Source organism: Tympanuchus pallidicinctus, unplaced genomic scaffold (genome assembly GCF_026119805.1).
Source record: "Tympanuchus pallidicinctus isolate F22 unplaced genomic scaffold, pur_lepc_1.0 scaffold4, whole genome shotgun sequence".
In the NCBI taxonomy this organism is placed as follows: domain Eukaryota; kingdom Metazoa; phylum Chordata; class Aves; order Galliformes; family Phasianidae; genus Tympanuchus; species Tympanuchus pallidicinctus.
In genome coordinates this window covers 40,704,982-40,722,384 of record NW_026294758.1, presented here as the reverse complement: position 1 = coordinate 40,722,384, position 17,403 = coordinate 40,704,982, and the positions used below count along the sequence as shown (strand labels likewise).

The 17,403-nt window shown below is 41.2% G+C and overlaps 2 protein-coding genes and 1 long non-coding RNA gene across 6 annotated transcripts in view; 2 read left to right on the top strand and 1 right to left on the bottom strand.

The window, feature by feature from the left end:
• Nucleotides 1-6,138, top strand: part of DENND4C (DENN domain containing 4C) — an 80,598-nt gene extending 74,460 nt beyond the window's left edge. For all 4 annotated transcript variants that reach the window (XM_052701584.1, XM_052701586.1, XM_052701585.1 and 1 more), the window contains one exon: nucleotides 1,315-6,138. In XM_052701584.1, coding sequence (XP_052557544.1) covers nucleotides 1,315-1,451 — 137 coding nt within the window. In that variant the 3' untranslated portion in view covers nucleotides 1,452-6,138. The remainder of the gene's footprint in view (nucleotides 1-1,314) is intronic.
• Nucleotides 6,139-9,752: 3,614 nt separating this feature from the next.
• RPS6 (ribosomal protein S6) lies at nucleotides 9,753-14,999 on the bottom strand. The gene is made up of 6 exons (XM_052701587.1): nucleotides 14,786-14,999; nucleotides 13,868-13,999; nucleotides 12,774-12,984; nucleotides 12,044-12,190; nucleotides 10,544-10,701; nucleotides 9,753-9,895 (listed from the first exon to the last, which is right to left on the bottom strand). Exons 1-6 carry the CDS (start codon nucleotides 14,789-14,791, stop codon nucleotides 9,800-9,802), a joined length of 750 nt encoding a protein of 249 aa, XP_052557547.1. The 5' UTR covers nucleotides 14,792-14,999; the 3' UTR covers nucleotides 9,753-9,799.
• A 161-nt stretch (nucleotides 15,000-15,160) lies between these two features.
• LOC128089810 (uncharacterized) lies at nucleotides 15,161-16,641 on the top strand. The gene is made up of 2 exons (XR_008210686.1): nucleotides 15,161-15,536; nucleotides 15,648-16,641. It is a non-coding gene; the product is annotated as an uncharacterized LOC128089810 (long non-coding RNA).
• The last annotated feature ends 762 nt before the right edge of the window (nucleotides 16,642-17,403 follow it).

The window sequence follows — 17,403 nt, the reverse complement described above, 5'->3', positions numbered from 1 at the left end:
GGAGCAGGGAAGTGAAGTACCTGCTTGTACTCAGCACTGGTGAGTCTGCATCTCAAATGCTATGTTCAGTTTTGGGCCCCTGACTACATGAAAGACATTGAGGCCCTGGAGTGTGTTCAGAGAAGGGCAGCAAAGGTGGTGAGGAATCTGAAACGCAGGTCTTAGTGGGGTGTGGCTGAGGGAACTGGGATGTTAATGAGGATAAGAGGAGACTCAGGGGAGGCCTTACATCTCTCTGCAACTACATAAAAGGATGTTGTGGTGAGGTGGATTTTGATCAGTTCTCCTGGGTAATGTTAAGTTGTGCCAGGGGAGGTTCATCGGGTGACCTCATTGCAGCCTTTCAGTACCTAAAGGGAGCCTACAAACAGGAGGGGAATCAACTCTTTGAAAGGGTTGACAACTGCAGGACAAGGGGAATGGTTTTGAGGGGGGGAGATTTAGGTTGGATGTCAGGGAGAAACTCTAACAGAGAGAGTGGTGAGGTGCTGGAACAGGCTGCCCAGAGGGGTTTGTGGATGCCCCATCCTTGTAGGTGTTCAAGGGCAGATAGAATGGGCCTTGGGCAGCCTGGTCTAGTATTAAATGGGGAGGTTGGTGGCCCTGCATGTGGCAATGGGGTTGGAGATTCATGATCCTTGAGGTCCCTTCCAACCCTGGCCATTCTGTGACTCTGTGAAGTTTCTTCTCGGGAAGAGTGATTAAGCATTGAAACAGACTGCACAAGAGGTGGTGGAATCACATCCCTCTAGGTGTTTAAGGAAAGGGTAGATGTAGTAATTATGGAGAGGTGGGAGGTGGATGGTTGGACTAGATGATCTTAGAAGTCTATTCCAGGCTTAATTATCTCTGATTCTATGGAACAAGTATTAAATTATTTTAAACAACATTTATCTTGAAGTGTTACTTCAAGACTGAGAACTTGCTCCCAATTTTGCCTTTTTTTTTTTTTTCTTTCATCTCACATATCTTGCACTAGCTCTGTGTTTTCTACGTAGCTGCTTGCCATCACATCCTGCTGTCCTCTAACATTTGTTTGGCAGCACGCAAGCAATGGGGCTCACTCTCAGCCATGTGACATGAAGTATCTTGGGAGCAGAACTCCTTGCATGTTGTGCTTTCACTACAGTGCTTTTTGATGTTTCAGCCTGTAAATTCTTTCTAGTTTCTTTCATAGAACCTTTTTGGAAAAAAAAAATCCGGTAGCTAGTTCAGTTATCCTGAGATAATAATTTTTTATTCTATAAAAATCACCAGAAATATTTTTATAGGAAAAGTATTGCTCACTGGACATGATTTCTTATTGTATTTCAGAAGTCTTTGATAGCGAATACAGACTTGCACATAAAAATCTGCCAAAAGATGTTCTCGAAAGGATGCAGAAAATAGATGCACCACCAAGCAGCAGAGTTGAGTGTTGTCGGAAGTACTTTGGAGCACCTTTAATATAAAAATGAGGAAACCACATGCTAAACTTCATTGAGAGAAAAGCAGGTGAACAAAAAAGGAGTATGGGGATATACATAGATGCTTTGAATCATAAAAAATGATGATTGAGCAATTTGTCACAGTAATTTCATGGATCTACAGCATATAACCTTGTCTTTCATCTCATGAGATGCAGTGTAAACTATGTTAAAATGTTTGTAAAATGTATTAATAGGGGGAGTTGGTTTCAGTGATTTCTCTGCATTTTCTCCTGTATATGTTTTTCCTTTCTTACATCTTTGCCCCTTCAATGTCAACTTGTTCAGAAAGCTGATAATTAAATAGGAAACTAAAGTTGGTGAGTTTCCTAAGGGCTATCAGTATCTGTGTATTTTAATGAAAGACCTTCCGTGATACAGAGTGCTTAGGTCCTTCAGTACTTCTTTAAAATGACCTTTACTTCAGGGGGATCTTTTGCATTGTTGTATGTAGTATATATGTGTGAATGTAAATGTTGGAGTCCTTGGATTGGAAATTGCAATGCAGTTGCTTCTAAACAGATCACAGTACCTAAAATTGCTACCCTTGTCCTTGCCCTTGTTCCAATTTATATTCAAAATGGTCTTTGACTGTATGCCTATAGTTGTAAAACCTAGAAACTCCCCAGTTGTCCTGTCTTGTCTGTCAGACAAATTGAAGATCCTATGGACATACTGCTGTTTTCTGCAAAGGAATTATAGGCTTCTACACTGAGTGACTCAAAGTTGAAGGCTTTCTACAAGTAAGATAGGAAGCTTAGATGACAATGGGATTTGAGAGAAGGTATGTCAAACAGACCTTATCTCAAAACATGCTTTATAATGCATGCAAGTATGCTTTGAAAATTTCTTTCTCTTGAATTCTTTATTACCTTCCCCCATGGTTTCATGCTAGCCTGTGGCTTAATTGTTTTGCACTGACAGTCCAAATTTAATATTTCAATTAAAATTTATTTATAAATGTGGTCTTCAAAGTGTGACTTCACATCAGTGAATTGCTTGAATGAATGATCTAAAAAGGTAAATTCAGCTTGCTTCTATTAGATAAGACACTTCCTCACCTCCCATACTAGTTGACAACAGCAGTCATATCTTTGGAAAAGAAGAGCCTGGATACAGCTCTGTAGTTTAAATTTGTCTGTTACTTAAGAAATATGGCAAGATTTATTCCAGTTTTTTTGGTTTTTTTTTTTTTCTGAAATTTACTGATGGGTTTTTCTGATACAGCTGTTCCTGGAGAAAGAACAGAAGGATCTGTAGCATGTTAAAGGAGCACAGCTAGAACTACAGTTTCATCTGAGTATGAATGCGTTCACTTCATACCAATCTTTCTTAAAGCTTGTTATTCTTGAAAATGATGAGGGAGGTTCTAGCTGAAACAACAAAAGCAACTTTTCTTGAAAGACTGAGAGAGTGGATTTGCACTCTCTGTGACAGAATATGTTTGCGTTATAGACTGCTTCCTTGCCATTTGTCTAAAAGTGCTGGCCCTAATTCAGTATGGGGATATTGCCTGGACAGATTTTCTCCTGATGAAAATGTTGTGCTATTTCAACAATTAAAAGCAAAGAACACAACTTTTCTTTTTTTTCTTTATTCTTTGGGTTTTATGAACAGTTGCTTCCAGATTTCAGACCTCCATCTCAATGGAAGCCCGATTCTTGATATTTTATCCTCTTCTCCTTTTAGACAACTTACATGCATGGTTCCATCTTTATAAAGAGACTAAATGTCTAACGTATTCTTCCAAATAGTTTAATAATTCTATATATAAAAAGGCAAACTTCATATTTTCATACTGATCTTAAACATACAGCTACGTGAGTATAATTGAGTGTTCATTGGATAACCTTTCTGATTGTGACACAACGTACAAGGAGGCAACCTTTTAGTGACTGTTAAAATCTCCAAGCTCATTAAATTGAAAAGAAATTGTACCCCTTAAGTGCTTTTTTATGTAACTGGTGACATTAAATTACTTTTACACCATTGCAAATGAGATAATAATAAGTAACAGTAGTATGCAGATCAGCTTCACTGTAGAACAGCCTTCTCACCTTTTACTGAAAACTAGGCAATTAATTGGCAGTACTACTGTAGAAACTGCCAAAGTAGATTGTGTCACAACATGTAGTGCTGACGTGGGTACATAACTAAACTAGAGCAGAAAAAATGACAATGCTGAGGAAAAAGGATCACTGCAAGATTTTAGGTCATCTTTGCAGAAGTTTAACTTGCTTTGATATGCTTCTGCATATTGATGTTTTGTGCACTACAAATTAGCTTCTATTCCTCTGTTTTGTACCTGAATTTCAGAATGGTGGAAGTCCTGCTTGGAATTACGTGAAGTCATGAGATGTTTAGTGAAATTAACTCTTCTAACATAGATACAGAGGCAAAAGTGAGCACTTACTCTTTATAACTTGGATTTCTGTAACACCTGATTTTTGATAGCTAACAATTCAGCTAGTTCTTTAAAGAAATCTGTAGTTCAGATGAAAAAAGAGAACTCGGACTTTTTTAAAACTATTTTTTCAGTTAGTTTTCAGATAAAGAGATGCTTTTTTAAGAAAATAAGACAACAATAAAACCACAAAAAGAGTATTCACAAAAAAATGATAACAACTGAACTGGGAACCAAAGGTTTGCTTCTGTGTTGCTTTCTCTCTGGTACATGATGGCACTTCTTGTTCCTGCTTTAATATTAGTCAGTTGGAAAACACTTTTGTCCCCCTGAAAATGAATCAGTAAAGGCAGAATACATTCTTCTCTGCAGTTATCAACAGTGTGAACTTTTTGGGCCACGTAGGAATGACCTAATTACCTACAAATGTTTTTGATTTATTTCACACCTACTCCTAGTATTCCAAAGTTGTACGAATACATAGTGCATAAAACAGCAAGACAGAGGTGCTGAGGAGGAGGGAGGGAGATAAGCTTGGTTTTTGCTTCTGTTTGCCTCTCAGTGTAAGCAGAAACAGTAGCATTTTCTCCCTTATAAAATCCTTGCCTCTGAATATTCTCTGTAGTCTGGCACGTAAATGAACACCCACTGTTATGGTTCTTTTGCATGTACTTTGGAATTCCTACGTATGAACCTGAAGAAAATGTTTGTAGACAAATATTACATTCAGAACCTGTGATGTTTGTACAGAATGAGGGTGCTAATCAACCTGTTAACATATGCAGGAGCAAACTCTTAATGGAATTTCAAGTGAGCCCAAGAAGTTGGAAAGTTTCTGTTGCAGTAACAAACCTTACAGAGAGAAGTTCCCTTGCCCTGCGAATGCTGAATTGCTGTCAGTTACACTGGGAAGATATCTAGCACCTTTCACCCAGATATTGTCGGTAGTTTGTTTGCTTCTAACAAAATTCCTATCTTTTGCAGAATTGAAAAAAAAAAAAAAAAATAGAGATCTTAAAGTTTTAAAATCAGGATTCTAAAATGCCAAAATGTTTCTTTAGTGTTGTGAACATATTCTGGCACATTACCAACATATGACTGTCAAAATCCGGTATGCATAGGAGGCTGATACAGCTGCAGTACTGGCACAGTCATAGGTACCAGCTTTCACAGGTTACTACAAACATCTCTGTATTACTGTCTTCACAATTTATATAACTAAAGCTTAGCTAATACAATTTTAATAGAAAATATTGCATTTACTATGTGTATTTAAAAAACAAGTTCATTCATTTTGCAAATTACTTATTATTAATGGATTTACACATTTGATAAGCTGAAATTGCATTGGAGTCTTGAGTAATTTTATTCCACTTTAACTGTGAATGAATGGCTTTTTGTATTGCTGCAGCTAGAAGAATATGCTTGTCATTAGATGTACTATTTTATTTCAATAGCTGCAACATAGTGGCATACTTCCAACACGTGTGCTAAATCAGATCATAGAAATGACATTTTAAAAATAATGTTAAAATATAAGTGGGTGAAAAAGTCACACAGTAGTTTCTCATTTTAAAATTCGAAAGTTCTCTCCTTAAAGTTAACTGAACAGCTACTTCAGTGCAGATAACGTTAATTAAGTGTTAAGCTGGATATCTTATTCACAGATGCTTTTTGTTTTTCCAGTTCCAACTAATAAAAACTTCAAAATGCCTTCTTTGTATCAGCTTTTCCTCATTGACCTTTTTTAAAAAAAACAAATGAGACACCCTTCTAACTTCTAAAGCTTGAGACTGAAGTTCTGACTGGAACTCTAGTTCTGTTTTCTACTGTGCTGTCTATCATGCATGTGAGGAGAGAAATTGATTGCTTTTCCTTTTTGTCTTTCAGTTGCATCAGTCAGTGGTGCAAACAAAAGGGACTGTTTGCTGTTTTTAGAAGCACATTAAACTCCTTTTAGGAGCTTAAAATAAACTGTATTGTAATGAGGATGAAAGGATGTGGTGTGAATAATTATGGATTTATTGAGTGGGAAAGTTTTCTGTAATGCAATAAAATTTGCACTGGTTTAGAGACTGTTTTGAACTGTTGAAAAATGGCATCCATTTACTGTGCTTTGATTAACAAGTGTTTCTCTGTAATGTTTTTGTAAATTTGAAAAATGTTGCTTGAGTTTAAAAGGGCACTCTATGTATTCTGAATTTTGTATAGATATCCTAGATTAAGAAACAATTTTTAATGTGTTTTGCAAAATAAAGTTAAGTACAAATTCCTCATGAAGTCTCAGTTATTCAACTGTTTGGCAAAATTTAATCTTAAATGTAAATTCAGCCTATAGTTTTGCAAAATCAGAGACTTTCAGTTGCCTTTTGGGACTTTTTTTCATAGCATCTCAATGAATGCTTAATGGGGGGAAAGAACTAGAACAGTTGAAGCAGGACAGAGAGAGGAAAAAAAAACAAACACCCAGATTTGTAGTAGAACCATAGAATCATTAGAGTTGGAAGGGACCCTTAAAGCTCATCTTGTCCAAATGTCCTGCAAAGAACAGGGACACCTACAGCTTCATCCATCTGGACCTTTAAGTGTCTCCAGGGATGGGACATCCACAGCCTCTCTGGAGGACCTGTTCTAGCGCTTCATCACTGCTACTGTTGAAAGCAAAAAACAAACAAAAACAAAATCACTCAAACAGCTCCATGTATCTCTTGTCCTGAGGACTCCACAGCTGGATGCAGTACTCTGGTGAGGCCTCACCAGTGAAAATTAGAGTGACACCGCCTCCTTGGACCTGCTGCCCGTGCATCTTCTGATGCAGCCTGGGATAGTTTGCTTTCTGGCCTGTGAGGGCACATTGCTGACCCATGTCCAGCTTCCCATCCACCAGTACCCCCAGGTTCTTTTTGGCAAGGCTTGTGTTCTAATGTTACGTCCTCCAGCTTGTACCCATAGCAGGCATTGCTGTGATCCGGTCGCAAGATCTTGCACTTGGCTTTGCTGAACCTCATGAGGGTCTCCTGGGCCGGCTGCTCAAGCTTGTCTGGGTCCCTGTGGGTGGCATCCCATCCCTTGGGTATGTTGACCATACCACACAACTTGACGTCACCCACAAACTTGCTGAGGGTGCACTCGATCCCACTGTTAATATAATTGAGGAGGTATTAAGCATGTTTGTCTCAGTGCTGGCTGCTGAGTGAAACACTCATCACTGATCTCCATCTGGAACTTCAGCCATTGACCCCTGTGGGTGCCACTGTCTTGGGCAGTTTTGTTTCTAAGAGAAGATGGCTCTGAGGGATCATAAACAAACCATGTATCACGAGACTAGCATAGCTAGAGAAAAAAAAAAAGGAAAACAGGATGAAGGAGGCAGAAGCTGTGTTTACAGGGAAGACATGGACCATGGCTTTGTAATCACAGAGTTAGTGCTCTCTGCTCACCAGGAAAAGCATCATTAATCAGGTACATGAGAACAGGTTCGTGGCTGCAGGTTACTAAACACTTGCTGTGAGGTCTGTTTCTTTCACTGATGTTGCTGAGTTATGCTTTCAGAGATGCAGCCTTGCAGATCACAAGAGACACTGGTGAGTCTCCTACCTCCTATTTTCATGCTTAGGTTCTAAATAATAAATAAATTTGACACTGAGACTAAATTTGAACAGTAAATATTGCCAGTTACTGGCAAGTGCTTCAAGCCTTTCTGATTGAATGTCTTTGAAACGCCTTCCCTTATGGTCACCAGTTTGTTAATTTACTAGTAAAAATAGCAGAACCAAACGCCTAAACAAATGAGAATGTGTAACAAAAGGGCAGCTTGTGGAGATCATCAGGTGTTGGGAATTGCAGGAATAGTTTGTCTTTCAGACACTTCTTTTATAACCTTGTTGGAATGAAGACTTTGGGTTGCTTTTTGTTTGTTCATTCACAGGTTCTCTGCCATCTTCAATAATGTCTTTTGCTACAAATTTTACACCTGCAGAGGAATAACCTCACGTACCAGCATGGGCTGGAGAGCAGCTTGGCAGAAACAACCTAGGGTTCCTAGGGGATGCCAGCATCACCATGACTGAGGAGCATGCCTTTACATGAAAGACAGCAATCCTAACACGGGCAGAGGTAGACAGCAGTGATCTTTCTGTGCTACTCAGTGCTTGTGAGAAAGGCTGAAATCTGGGACTGTTCAGCCTAGAGAGGATTCAGAAGGCTGGAGGAGGAAGATCTCCTTTGGTGGTAACTGTTGAGGCAGAAGGAGGAAGACATTGCTACAGTTCCCTGTGCCGCTCTGCTGGAGTGATTTCACAGACAGCTAAGCTCCTGTGAGCCACTCTCTCACCTCCCCTCCTTGAAAGCGCAGGGAGGAGAAAATAAGATGAAAAAAGCCTGATGGGTTGAGATAAGAGTAGTTTCATAAATAAAACAGAAGCAGATGGAGAGAATTCTTCTCTACTTCACATCAAGCAAGGTTCAACCACGTCTTGGGAAGTAAGGCCTCATTACACATAGGAGAGAGAGAGATGCTTTTCAGCTTTCTCTTCCTTTCCCAGCTTTTACTGCTTAACGCAGTGTAGCTTGCCTACCCTGTGACCAACTTGCCTCTTGCTCACTTTCAGCCTCCCAACTGAGGAGAGCATTGAGAGCCAGCCTTGTTGCTGTGTCAGAACCACTCAGCAACAGCCAACACACTGACGCAGTATCAGCACTGCTCTAAGTTGCAAGAGTCGAATACCACTGTGCAGCAGTTACTGTGGGAGAAATAACCTCAGTTCCATGGTTGAGATCCAGGTAGCAGTAGATGAAGTTGTACCCAAAGTCCATTACTTTCCTGAAAAGTCAGGTACCTATTTCACAGCTGAGCTTTAAGTTTTCTGAACAACTTCAGCCTTGTGGAGCAGCCATCCCACCAACACTGCACGCAGGCTACTGTTGCCAAAAAGCACTTAATGTTTTGTCACTTGTTTTGTATCAGACTCTGACCTGACCTTAAGATGGCAGGTGCAGCTGCTGACTATGCAAAACCTTACTGCAAAACCTATTGTGGCAGAGTGGTGTACTGCTAACAGATAGATTAAACACTACCTTATTAGCTGCCTCCGAGTTGGAAATGATTATGCTTCAATTCCTAATTCAAACCAGACTTCAAGGAAGGTTAATTTGATCCTTCCATGTCCATGAATCTACTGCCAGCAAATTGCCTGTTCAGCAGCTCTGATTTCTACAGTGGTGGTAAAGCTTTATGAGTTCAAGTTTTTTGTACTTGAAAGAGAAGCACAAATGTGAAGAAAATACAGAAGTAGATATCGACTATTTGACCTAAAAATTTCCTTGCTGTATCCTATTCCAACACCAATTAACTCATATGCAGTTACAGCAGAATTCCTGTAAGACTGAGTGATCTCCACAAAATATAACCTAAATACATTCTAAATACGTGCAGACTACTAGGACTAAGTTAAAGAGAGAAATTATTAAATCAAACATTTTGGTAGATGGCTTACTCATTCTTTGTACCAGTACTGATTTAAAGAACAAAATGGTGAAATACGTGCACTTAACTCTCACAAGAATCACCTAAGGCAGTAGAGTTCACCATATACTCAAAAGCAAACGGCTTCCTCCCTCACCTGGAAACACTATCTAATGCTTAAGACTGGGAAAAAAAGTAACCACTTGTGAAACACAAGATCAGGTTTTGTTCTAGCAGGTGAGTCTTGCTTCTAAAGATCCGTATGTATGCACAAGGTAAACTGGAGCTTTTCACAAAAAGCATTACAAGTTCTTAAGAACAGACTGAGCTTCCGTATAGGTCTGAGTGCTGCAGTTAGTCTAGACTACCATTTATTTTAAGACATAGCCAGGAATTATATTCACTGGAAGTCTCACAGTAAAATTTAACCACAAAAGGGTTTTATTTTCAGTATCATGTACATCTTTACTTCTGACTTGACTCAGATTTAGATGTAGAAGCTCTCAATGAAGAAAGCCGGCGTCTCTTAGCAATCTGCTCCTGGCGTTTTTCCTTGGCCTCCTGAAAAACAAAAACAAAATACAAAAAGCGTCAAGAAATGTGCAGTGTTGTGTTAGGCATTATCAAGCACACTAAGAAAATCCAGCAATAAACTCCTCCCAGACCAAAAGAATTCTGTAAGTACCAAACCTGTGCAGACCCATGTGTCTCCAGCATGTACAGATCAGTGTCCAAAGTAACAGTGGAAATATTAATGAAGAATTCAGGGCACACAAAAGCTCTGTCTACCTTCTATCACAGACTGGAACTCACAAAACACTCACAACTGTGCTAAATACCCTAAGAGTAATTACTTCACTATTGCTTTATGTTCAAACACAAGCTCTGGATTCTAATGGAGCAGCCTAGTCAGACTCAATTAATATGAACTAAAATTCATACTGCAAAAACATATAATTGTCACGGGCTATAACTGCCCATTATTTTCTTCAAAATTAGCTCTCAGAAACAGATCAGACTCAACTCGACTGCTTTCCCAGTTGGCAGAACTGGGAGAAGTGAACAGCAACTTCCACAAAGTTGTTTACTAGAAACATTCACACTTGCATTCAGCTACCAGTCAAAGTTATCTACAGTACATTTTTAAGCTTATAAAATGCCATGATTCTCAGGTATGAGGTAACAGCCATGTTATGAGGGTACACATACCTTCATCCTCTTAGCCAAGAGCTTAGCATAATCTGCTGCCTCCTCCTTGTTCTTCTGAGTGCGCTGCTTCTTCAGGGCAATACGTCTGCGCTTATGTTGCAGAACTCGAGGAGTCACGAGTCGCTGGATCTTAGGAGCCTTGGTCCTGGGCTTCTTGCCTTAAAATGAGTTATTAATTAGTAGTGTGACAAGCTGTCTTCCAGAGAGGATGTAAGCCCCTCTAGCCACTGTAAAACAGCACACTCCACTTACTCTAACACTAACACTAACAGTCTAGTCTAGGTGACCCAATCATTGTCACACACAGCATTAAAAGAATACAATCTTAACACTGATCTGTTATTAGCAGGGAAACACTCTAAATCACATCTCTAAATTCCTGCAGTTTTGTGAATATACCTTGCGTCTCAAAAAACATTTTTCCTACACCTAAAACATTTTAATAATTGGGAAAGTTATCATCTCAATTCCAGAGCAAGCTTTCAGAATTCTACTACAAACAATACACACTGCAGGACAAACAAAGGCAATGACAGAGCCTTTATTTGAGGAATATGTGCAATAGGAAAATATACCCAAGAGAAATTAACTCACCCCTCCTAGTAACAGTTTGGAGAAAAGGATGAGCTGAGGAATGTGACCCTCCCCCCTACACTGCAGCAGAGAGGCGTGGGGGAGGAAGGGGGATCCACACAGACTGGATGGCAGGGGAAGTATCATGGAGACAGAAGGGATGGCTCTACCCCGCCCCCCAGGCACTTACATAGCTCACACATTGGTTCAGGCTCTGACCTTGCAATTCCACTACACATACAATCTGTAACATTTCACTACTCGATCCAGCTTAACTACAGCAGACACAAGAACTGTCTTATGTTGACAAGAATCACAGTCTTTAATAAGACACTACAGTTCCAATGATGCAGAAAATAAAATTTCACTTTTCAGTCTTTTTCCTAAGAAGCTTCCATACTGCCATCTTTGTTGTTTTAAAAATCCTTCCGTTTTTGTTTCCTGATCAAATGCAACAGAAACACATTACATGCTCTAAAAACACATGTGTAGGAAGCCGAACACCACTCTCTCAAGAAAAGATAATTCTGTAGCTTGTTCTAAGCGCTGGGGAAAAGTCTTAACAGTACCGTCTATACAATCCTGCTCTTCTCCACCTAATGTACAAGTTTCAAGGACATTCTACCTCAAATTAGTCCCTAGTTTACTAAAATTGCTTTCAGATTATTAGAACAAATAGTAATGACATTACGGTCTGTACGATATTTAACTCAAACTGCGCCAAAGCAGACTGAGAGAAAAGTGGTGGGATGGAAATGAAGGGAAAAGGGAAATGCCTATTTCTTATCCATAAACTAACAGCTGACAGAACTTTACTACTATGACAGTAAACCCCTTGCTATACTACTATACATCATTCACTTCATGAAACTCAGTATCTGCTGAAAATGACATGCAATCACAGTGCTGTGAAACCTGAGTTCTTACCCTCTTTATTCAGAGGTTTCCTCACAACATACTGGCGAACATCATCTTCCTTAGAGAGATTGAACAGCTTGCGGATCCTGCTAGCTCTCTTGGGACCAAGACGACGAGGCACAGTTGTGTCTGTCAGCCCTGGAATATCCTTTTCACCTTTGATAAAGCAAGTTTAGGTATGTTAAATAATCTTGCATCTACTAAACATCTCAAACTTGGTTGCTTTTTAATTTAAAATGCATTACAAAAGCAAGATGCTATGAGGGCTGCTGCAAAAGTAATGCCTCCTACTTTATTACATTTGCTCTTGTTCATTGCTGATGAAAATGCATAGATAATGGTGGTGCCTATGCTCAAAAGTAGCATTCCATAGCTGACAACTTGCTCTATCAAGTAATGTTATTTGATCTTTGGATCCGTTGTCACTTCCGTGGAAAGGCATAGGAAGCATTACTTTCTGAGCAGCTTAGGTAAATAGATAATATGTGGGGTACACCTGCCAGTAGTGTACGACCTCTGTTTGCACTTTCTGACTTAATGCAATAATGTTGCTGTGATTGTGAAAATATTTCGGTTCCCAGTGATCAGTTTTAAAAGTTACAATACAATGTTCAGAAAGAACTTCAATGTTCAGTTAAACTGTTAAGACTGAGACAGTTTGTATTCTACAGAATTTTACAGCCACTAGCAAGCAGGTTCTTTCCAGGGGCCTACTTATATCCTAACTGCTTCATCTTACCCTTTTTCACAATGACCAAGTTCAGAACACTCAAGTTGGCATCAACAATGCAACCACGAACAGATTTGCGTTTTCTCTCTCCAGTTCTCCTGGGGCGGTAGCAAGAGTGGCCCTTGCTGAGCAGAAGGCGGACACGTCCATGAGTAAGGACACCTTGCTTCATAGGGAAGCCTTGCTTGTCATTGCCACCGCTGATCCGGACAACATAACCCTGCAGAAACAGAGAAATACACCTCTTAGTTGCTCACATCCCTATCAGTTCAATGAGCAGAGGTGGAGATGACAGCATCCTGTTCCTAACAAATGCTGTACCATCAGAAAAGTTACTGTAACTACAGGCACTAAGTATTTCTTTAACAAACATCATTTCAACAGTTCAGGCTTTTTACTTAACAGAGATGTGAAATGTGTCTTTACCTACCCCAAACAGCATTTATTGCCTCTTTAAAGATGTATCCAAGCAGCAAGTTCCTATTTATTAGAAGTTGAACACATCAAACTAAGCCCCGACCCTTCCTACCAACCTTTTCTTCTCCTTCACACTGAACCTAACCAAAGTCTGCTAACATCACTAACTGCATATATGCATACAACAGAAGAGTTTCTATTAAAGAGTCAGTAAAAATAGCTTTTATTGCTTTCTTTGGGGAGACAGCAGCAACAAACATCAGCTTATTCAAGCTCAGCTGGACTGCCCATATCGACATTTGGCTACTCCAAACCTATTCATCAAGCTCAACATGCCTTTTCTCATGTGCACTTAACAGTCTAAACACTTTCTGAACTTGTTCAGTACACAGTTAAGACTTCTGCCGTACAGTCTTCAATTGTCTTGAATGCTGGTAGGGTACCCAAATCAAGAACAGAAAACTATTTAAAAATCCAGAAAAACAGTCTAACAGATGCAGACCTAAAAAAAAAAAAAAAAAAAAAAAAAAAAAAAAAAAAAAACCACCAACCTAGCCTACTCATTAAATTCAATATATATTTTAAGAGATGTTTTTAACATCCCTGCCATGTGCAACACAGAATACCTTATCAACTGGAAAACTTATGCAATTTGACTGCACCTGACACATCTTTCTGACTCGTACCTTCCACTCCTCACCAAGAGAATCAGCTGCAACCTCCGTGGCCATTCTCTTCTCATAGAACGTTCTCAGCTTGCGCTCATCATCCACTTCAATAAGCTTCTGGCAGCCAGTGGCTGGGAAAGAGATGTTGAGCTAATAGTAGGAAAAAAAGAATAAATGATTTAGTTGAAAATTCTCACGTGACATCTCCTGAGAAAATTAGCATTGAACTGCTTGCTTCACACTGACATTTCAAATCCAGAAGATTACTAGCAGTACACTGTTACTATTGCACTTACAGAACCAGGCAGATCTGTGTGTGCCAAGAATGATACAAAACCCTCTCCCCGTACAACTATCTTCACCACAAGTAGAGCACTATACCCTCTAAACTGACTGCCACGAAGCAAAGAATGGTGCAGGTAACAGAAAACTCTACTCCCTTCCTCACATTTTTATTATCAAAGAAACAACACAGACAATCTGAAATAGCTGCGCTATGCCTTGGTCATCACCTGAGTTTCCCGAGGGCTACCTGCAGGGCCAGTAGCCTAGGGGACAGCTGCCTAGCACTTTCCCAGAGACGAGGCCACAGGAGCAGGCCCAGCTCCACTACCTCCTCGCTGAAGCTCCGCTGCTGCCAGTAGGAACCTTCTACTCCTCACCTTACAGCGGGTAAGGAGTCCCTTAACAGAACGACTCGACCCATAACCCAGAGCCCACAACACAGGAAGAGGCCCCAACATGGGGCACGGAGCCGCGCGGCCGCCATCTCGAACCACCCACAATCCACGGCCATCCAGTCTATGCAACCGCCCCGATCCCGCCGCCGCAGCCCATCGGGCCCCACCAGCAGACCCAGAAGCAGAGCCGGGCTCATTTGAAGCGCGGGAACCCAGCCGCCCCGCAGCACCGCCCGGGTCACCTCCACAGACTTACCTTCATCTTCACCGAGCTGCGCCGCCGCACAAAAAGGCCGCACTTCCGCCCGCAACCCGCACATACACTCGCCAAGCCTCGCGAGAGCGGTCCGCCGGCACCGCGCCCGCCCGCACGTGATCGCGGCTGTCCAATGGCGAGAGAGGTTTCTCTCGCCAGAGGCGTGGCGGGAGGCAGCTTCCGGCCCGTCAGTGCTCTGCGGTGGTTGAGCCGCTTCCGGCTGTCGTGAGCGCGGCTTGGGGCTGTCGTTGAGCGACGGGCTGCAGAGCTGCGGTTTTGACCCAGAAAAAACTCCAGGCCGCCTAAACCCCCGGCACTGCCGCAGGTGCGGGCCGACGGGCATCTACGTAACGGGACGTTGAGGCAGCCCGGCCTCGTAGCTGCATGATCACTGCGGTTTGAGTAACCATCCCTTGTGGAAACTGAGTGGATGGCTTTGATAATTGTTAGAAATGTACTTCTTTCCTTCCACTGCATGCTTTTGCTTTCCAAACTTCAGAGTTTCGGCTAATGTGACTGAACCCACCGTGCACAAGAGTTCAAATTTAGCAGTCGTGCTATCTTCTTAGAGCAGGAAGAGAAGTCCAGGGCTGGTGCAACTGACAAACCACAGCCAGAGACTCCAGGAGTTGCAAGCAGCGTGCTTCTGGGAAAGGGATTGGTTAAAGGAACTGAGAATGCTGGAAAAGCTTAAATGTCTTCAGGGAAGCAAAAACTTGCTCTGGAGAGAGCTTGCAGCATTTAAAACTCGGTAACAGAGATTTTCCAACTGACTCCTAATTCCAAAATGTGGGGCATGTCTGTTTTCAGGTTACTCTCAAATGTTTAATTTTTAATTTTTTTTTTTTTTCTTCCAATAAAGACATGGGAATGACACAACCAAAATCCTAGAGTGACAGCCTGCATCTTTAGGAGAACAATGCCAGCTGACTGAACAGTAAGACGCAAAGCAACATGATTTTATCACTCAGGTATACTGATGAAATTTTTTAGCAATTTTCACTTTGTCGTTTAGAAAGCAGAGAGGAAAAGGGCACAGTTGTCTGGAGAAACATTATACGCAGCCGTAACACTACACTTTTGTCGACACTGTGTTTAAAAACTAGAAGATTTGAAGAACTGAACTATTGGCTATCTACATACTGTTAGCAACTGGCAGGACAATATGGCTAGTAGGCATGGGACACTAAAAAAATGTTTAGGACTGCATTGATGGTTAAATCATGTGAGCAATTGGCTCCTTATGCTGCATGGGGAATCTATCAAGTGCCATGAGAGATCTTCAGAGGAAAATCCTGCCTTGCATCTATGTCATACAATTAGTTTGTCCAAAGAAGGGCAACAAAGCTGGTGAAGGGTATGGAGCACAGTCTTTTGGGGGTAGCTGAGGGAATTGGGATTGTTTAATGTGAAGAAGAGAAGGCTCGGGGAGGCGTTACCACTCTCTACTATTGTCTGAAAGGAAGCTGTAGCATGGTGAGGGTTGTCCTCCCAAGCATCTGGTGATAGGACAAGAGGAAATGGCCTCAAGCTGCATCAGAGGATGTTCAGGTTGGATATTAAGAAGAATTTCTTCTCTAAAGGAGCGGTGAGGTATTGGAACAGACTGCCCAGGGAAGTGGTGGAGTTACCATCCCTGAAAGTGTTCACTTAAAGGGTAGATACGGCAGTGAGGGAAATGGCCTAGTGGACATGGTGATGCGTTGATGGTTGGACTAGATGATGTTAGAGGTCTTATCCAGCCTTGATGATTCTATGATTGGGAATTATGTCATTTCTTTAGGAAAAGAATTCCATCCATTTTTACTTAAAATAAGAAAAAATGCCTTTTTTATTAAAGACAAACAATGCAGTCACAGAGTGTCTTGAGTTGCTAGATCTGTCCTAGAACTGAACAGTTGATATGGCTGAAACAGGAAATACCATCATTGTGTGCAAATTGTCTTCTAGGGGCGAAGTCCAGGTATTACTGCACACAGATCAGCTTTCACTTAAGCGTGCTTCCTTTAAAAGGCAACCTGCCAAGGCCTGAGTAAGCCAGAAACCTTTGCTTCAGATGAAGTAGTTGAGTTCCAGAGGCTTGCTCTCTGTATAATCAAGGGATATCAAGATGTTACAATCACAATGTATGATCAGTGGATATCAAGATGTTACAATCACAATATAAACAAGAGAGTTAGGCAAAGTGGACTATGATAACAAAAGAGAATAAATGGAAGGCTTACCCTTATGTTGGGCTCACCACAAAACACCAGAAGGAAGGATCTCCAGACAAGAGCCTTCCCTACTGGTAGCCACCTCTTAAATAGGTCTAGGATCGCCTTCACCTGTGCTCCCCTGGCTGACTCATGGCTCACCTCAGGTGATCAATCAGAGGTTCAGGCCGTGACTCAATAGTTCCCATACACTCTCCTTTGCCTGTCTGCTGCACTGTCTGTGACTATGGGGAGAGGCAGATGAACAGACGGACGGGTAGTGGGAAGTGTGTGTGGGTGCGTGTGGAATGCTGGGCCAGCTAATGTACCATCTCCAGCCTAAGAACCTGGAGGTGCCTGCAGGAACGTATCTAGAGTACCGTGTCCCATTCTGAGACGCTCAGTTCAAGAAAGGAAACTTCT

What these genes read in the sequence shown, in the direction of transcription:
- RPS6 (XM_052701587.1), bottom strand. An exon ending in CTTGGTCATTGTGAAAAAGG is followed by an intron (nt 12,191 to 12,773) that starts GTAAGATGAAGC and finishes GCTTTATCAAAG; the next exon opens with GTGAAAAGGATATTCCAGGG. An exon ending in GAAACCTCTGAATAAAGAGG is followed by an intron (nt 10,702 to 12,043) that starts GTAAGAACTCAG and finishes ACTCATTTTAAG; the next exon opens with GCAAGAAGCCCAGGACCAAG.